This window comes from Pinus tabuliformis, chromosome 9 (assembly GCF_031772625.1).
Source record: "Pinus tabuliformis cultivar Carrire ecotype Pingquan chromosome 9, CPIR1, whole genome shotgun sequence".
In the NCBI taxonomy this organism is placed as follows: domain Eukaryota; kingdom Viridiplantae; phylum Streptophyta; class Pinopsida; order Pinales; family Pinaceae; genus Pinus; species Pinus tabuliformis.
In genome coordinates, this window is record NC_142307.1 from 294,286,696 (window position 1) to 294,292,422 (window position 5,727).

The 5,727-nt window shown below is 36.4% G+C and overlaps 1 protein-coding gene across 1 annotated transcript; it reads right to left on the minus strand.

Moving 5' to 3' along the window:
• Positions 1–229: 229 nt before the first annotated feature.
• Positions 230–1,888, minus strand: LOC149148352 (protein neprosin-like). The gene is made up of 5 exons (XM_089442152.1): positions 1,637–1,888; positions 1,370–1,537; positions 955–1,011; positions 769–864; positions 230–631 (listed from the first exon to the last, which is right to left on the minus strand). The coding sequence occupies exons 1-5, from the start codon at positions 1,886–1,888 to the stop codon at positions 230–232; spliced, it is 975 nt and encodes a 324-aa protein (XP_089298278.1).
• Positions 1,889–5,727: the final 3,839 nt, after the last annotated feature.

Here is a 5,727-nt window from a genome sequence, read left to right on the forward strand (position 1 = left end):
TTCTGTAGAGGCAATTAGGTGATTCAGAAATCTCTTTTTAAGAAGTGTAAAGTTAAACATGATTACACAAAGTACAAAACAATAGTTGCTTCATCATTCTAATGGCTTCTTTGATAACCACTTTAACATAATATATATGTAATATATTCTCTTAATAATGTATTGTAGAAATAGAGCTCATATTACAATATCAAGAACAGACATAATACAATATTATTTTTCACAGATATCAAGCCACACAATTAGGATTATTCGGGATGCCTCCTGGGCCTCCAAAGAAAATATAGTTACCCCATGATGGATCTGCGCTGGTAAAGTAATTCACCGCATAACAGTTGGGCTTTTCTACCAAAGTTTGAATATCGGGATCAATCCGAGCCCCACCCTGATCAAAAATTTGTATGGCCTTGGTATATGCGGCATAAAGATAGCCTCCCTCAGGAAAGTAACCGCTACCCATCTGTGTCGCAGTCATGGGCCCCGGGGGTCTTGAGTCATGACAAACTTCTCCTCCAACATCCAACTGATTAGCGCCTTGAGCAAGAGCATTGAACAATGAGGCTGGCCAATGACCTATTTTCGTGCCGTCGTAATATAGAGCCCATACCAGACCTGTGCCTTGCTCCTCTCGCTGTACATCCAGTAACTTATTTAGCATTTTCAAACTATATAAACATCAAAATATAAGAATCAAATATAGACATTGCTTACGAGGTGAAGACTTAGAGCAAAGTCCTTCTGTGCCCCCGGAACCCCAACCACCGATACCGGCCCCAATTGTGTTTTGGGCTGAATGGGGGCGCCATCAACTGGCTCATATCCTTCACAGTCCATATCATAGCATCCGTTACGGTAGCTGTCGGACTGCATGAAGGCATATTCACTTGTCAGCAATCTGCATCATGAGGCCTTCCTTAATAAATACATCAACCAAACTTGAGACTATGTCATTACCGTCCAGTAAACAAAGAAATGTGGTTCAGCTGAGCCATCATAATCCTGCGGAGACACCTGCAGTAAGAATGGATTATTAATAAATAATTTTTTTGGATTAATCACATTATATTGAAAGGATTAGATGTAAGGATTAGATGTAGTTCATCCATATTATAAATAACAGAAAATTTTAATCTAACTTGATAATTTAATTTAATAGTGGTTACCTTAAACACTACACTAAACTTCGCTACTTGAATAAAAGAAAATGTTAAATGCTTTATGCTACATGCTCCATTTAAATATTAAATTTATTGATTTACATAATATTTCATAATACAAGTATAACCAATTAAATTCTCTAATTTAAAGAATTTGAGGATTCAAATTAATTGGAAGAAAAATTCTATAATGAAGTTTCTCATCCACTTACAATCCATCCGGCCTCTATGGTCTCTAGTATGCCTTGATTTTCGTTAGTGATCCAAATTTGGCTGAGACTGAATTCAGCATCTGGAGCAACCGTCGGACGCCATAGATTCAAACGAACAGCGACACCAAAGATTGGGTCACCAGCGGAGTTGTAGCGCACAAGTGAACGCTGTTAAAAAGTACAGCAATACATAGAAGAGGAGAGTCATGCAGCATTTATAAGAAAATATTATACATATGATTTATCTATAAACCTCCATCTTAGTACCGTGTGCACATGGCCGTCGTCGACATTAGGTCTGACATGGTTTCTTCTTCTTCGTCCCCTGCTTAAAAACCGTGTCACAGATCCCGCTCTTTCTACATCTTCGCGTTTGATTTCCCGGGTCGCCACTGTGTCCTCTGGACACTCAGACTTAACGCCGCGCACCCTTGAGATATTTGCACGGCCGGAGTCAGAGTTGGAAATATTGGAGAAAGAGTTGGAAACTGCAGAGGTGAGAGCAACCAACAAAGCCATGAAAATGAAAAACGAAGTCATTGGGATGAGCAGAAGATCTGTATTAAATATTTTATGATAAAAAATATGTATATTAGACGTCCACATAATGCTAGAATATATAGATGGACTCTGGTAGTTCAGTGTGCCATGTTTTTTTGTGTGTTTTTTTTAATCATTATTTCTTTAAAACGGTTCTGAAACACGTCACCATCCCATCGCGTGTAACGTTTTTGCGGCAGCGATCCTACGGTGACGGTTATCACACAAAAAATGCACCTAGTACATGCCTTCGCGGCGAAGCAAGATTGAATTAGGTTAAACCCCCCCCCCTCGAAATTTCATTCTAAATTATATATAAATATATTAAAATTGCAAATTTGAGATTTGATATTACCTGATATTTGTAAACTGGTGAGATAAAATATCAATATGAAAAGACAGTTATGATGAATGAATAATTTTACAAAACAAATGAATTTATACGTTATTTTGGAGTTTTTGTAAAACATTTGTTTTTTTGAAAGACATTAAAGATAAACTAGCATTTGCACCACATGCTGCAAAGGAAACCTCGTAAGACATAAATATAAGAAAAAAATTGACATACATAAATATAAGAAAAAAATGACACTAAAGTGAACTCTTCAATCATCCGCAGGGAAAGTGAGTCTTCACATATTTTTGTTGTTATTCCATTTGCCCTCATGATGAGTGAAGAGTTCACTTCCATGATTACAAAGTGATAAACACAGAAACCAATAGCACACTGCATAGCCTAAATCTTTTAGCCAGTACCAACAACCATTTTTATCCAAGAATGCATTGTTGTTCTATCGATCAAAACAAAAATTGTGCAGTTACACAATCATGACAAAATACTTCAAATGAAGGGCCAACTGTATTTTTGGTCACTAAAGAAAATCTTTGACGACATTAACACCCCCTCACAAAATATCGTAATTTATTATCTTAACACTCTAGAATTGACTCCCCGTCAAGTTGAACTGTCTTCGGAGTGCATGGCAACTAAAACATGGATCATTTATTTAATGAAGCAATCTCAATACGATGACATGGATCATACATATTCTCATCTCTTAAGGCTTGTAATATAGATTCTGCTGATGCTTCCCTGCATTAAGAGGTTAAAATTGCTCTAGTCAATCCTTTCTCAAATGTAGAATATAAATTATTGCCCATGCCAAGATTTCAAAAATTATAAACTTTGATCATGTTTAGGGGAAAGGGAATGAGATGTCCTATTGACACTTTCGCAAGACAACTTTTTTGGATATGACATTCGTAACAAGATTGTTCTACACTGAAACCTGACAAGAAAACATAAAATTATTACCTTTTTATAAGGATATTGTGCATAGTCTTAAGAATGGGACATAGCTCCACAAGAACCACCTCCTTTTTCCTCTCTGGGTGCATGACACTTAAACTCGGTTGGCAAAGAAATTCATAGAATGCTTCCACGGCTGATACACCCTATATTATAAAAAACAGAAAGTAGCCATTCATGTTTCTGCAATATGGAATTTGATATTGCATTTCCAACCATAAATACTCTACCATCTTTGGATTATGAACTTACTTTTAAAGCATGCCAAGGACTGCTAAAAATATTATGGGTCTCCTTGGAAGCTTTCCCACTTTGTGGTTGCTATGTCTCATTTAAATTATGAAACATGTATTGCGGCAATTAATAAAAGAGAAAAAGAAAAATATTGCCTGAGCTCAAAATTGGATTTAAAACTGTATCATTCCTTTTCCTTGGATGTTGTCCCCCATGTCTAGCCTTATTTCTCCCTTTGCAATCTATTGACCATACCACGCATTTCTTCCCTTCAATAGTGTAACATATGTATCAGCCAGAAGTGGGCTTGTCAATTTCTCAGGCTCTTCCGCCAACAAATGTGTTATATAGATCATCTCTGATGTGCAATGAGCAAAATAGACAGACTTTCTTGTAGCACTCTCATTTGTCAAAGCTGCAACCATGCCTGTACAGGAACTAAAAAGTATTAACATAGTTTGAACATGAACATGGAAACATTAATTCATCGTTATTTAATGGTTTAAGAGAAAATTACAAACAGGAAATAAGCAGACGGTTTTATCTCGTTAAATTTTGCAAGAAATGCATGCTTGATAACATCCATGAGAATTTCACAACACCAAATCATGCATGCGTTCATTGGAAAACTCCAAACCCATTCATTTTCTGCCTCCAAAACGTTTTGAGCCAATACAAATATGATGTATGGCGTGATATGGAACCTCTCCATAGTATCATAATATGCCATCTTGTGCAGATTCTCTTAGCTCACACGTTTGAAAACATTGCTCTTAATCTCTGCAAAATTATTTGTAGTGCCAACAAGGCATTGTTGTGAGATATGATTAGAGCTGATAGAGTAATTGCTTGGGCTAAAATGACAGAGGATGAATGCAACAACAACTATCGTTTGGTCTAGAATGAAACGTGCAGTCTCAAATTCCATAGATTATTTAGAGCTACTTGCAACTCCCTCTGCTAAATTGAATAACACTTGAAGCACATCCCCTCCAAGTGACTGAAATTTTTTATCAAATATCTCTAGTACATTAAACACCACATAAAGTTTGAAAGTGCCTTGTCCTCTGATAAAATGGTAGATGAGACTAATATCTGTTACTTGGAGAAGTGCCACTCCACAAATCAACATGACTAAGCATCCAAAGCAATTCATAGAATGTTTCCACTGTTGATACACCCTATATTATAAAAAACAGAAAGTAGTCGTTCACGTTTCTGCAATATGGAATTTTATACTACATTTCCAACCATAAATACTCTGCCATCTTTGGATTATGAACTTACTTTTAAAGCATGCCAAGGACTACTAAAAAGCTTATGGGTCTCCTTGGAAGCTTTCCAAAAGCAGTTTTCCCACTTTGTGGTTGCTATGTCTCATTTAAACTATGAAACATGTATTGCGGCAATAAATAAAAGAGAAAAAGAAAAATATTTCCTGAGCTCAAAGTTGGATTTAAACCTATATCATTCCTTTTCCTTTTATGATGTCCCCCATGTTTGGCCTAATTTCTCCCTTTGCAATCTGTTGACCATACCACACATTTCTTCCCTTCAGCAGTGTAACATATGTATCAGCCAGAAGTGGGCTTGCCAATTTCTCAGGCTCTTTTGCCAAGAAATGTGTTATATAGATCATCTATGATGTGCAGTAAGAAAAATAGATAGACTTGCTTGTAGCACTCTCATTTGTCAAAGCTGCAACCATGCCTGTACAGGAACTAAAAAGTATTAACATAGTTTGAACATGAACAGGGAAACATTAATTCATCATTATTTAATGGTTTAAGAGAAAATACAAACAGGAAATAAGCAAATGGTTTTATCTCGTTAAATTTTGCAAGGAATGCATGCTTGATAACATCCACGAGAATTTCACAGCACCAAATCATGCATGTGTTCATTGAAAAACTCCAAACCCATGTATTTTCTGCCTCCAAAATGTTTTGAGCCAATACAAATATGATGTATGTCGTGATATGGAACCTCTCCACAGTATCATAATATGCCATCTTGTGCAGATTCTCTTTACTCACACGTTTGAAAACATTACTCTTAATCTCCGCAAAATTATTTGACACAAGTAGTGCCAACAAGGCATTGCTGTGAGATATGATTGCAACTGATAGAGTAATTGCTTGGGCTAAAATGACAGAGGATGAATGCAACAACAACTATCATTTGGTCCATAATGAAACGTGCAGTCTCAAATGCCATAGATTCTTTAGAGCGACTTCCAACTCCCTCTACTGAATTGAATAACACTTGAAGCACA

Excerpts from the sequence above, each read along its gene's own strand:
- LOC149148352 (XM_089442152.1), bottom strand. The coding sequence starts at position 1,888 with ATGGCTTTGTTGGTTGCTCTCACCTCTGCAGTTTCCAACTCTTTCTCC. Across the intron at positions 1,538-1,636 it reads ACGACGGCCATGTGCACACG|CGTTCACTTGTGCGCTACAA; the intron begins GTACTAAGATGG and ends ACTTTTTAACAG. Across the intron at positions 865-954 it reads ATTTCTTTGTTTACTGGACG|TCCGACAGCTACCGTAACGG; the intron begins GTAATGACATAG and ends GCCTTCATGCAG.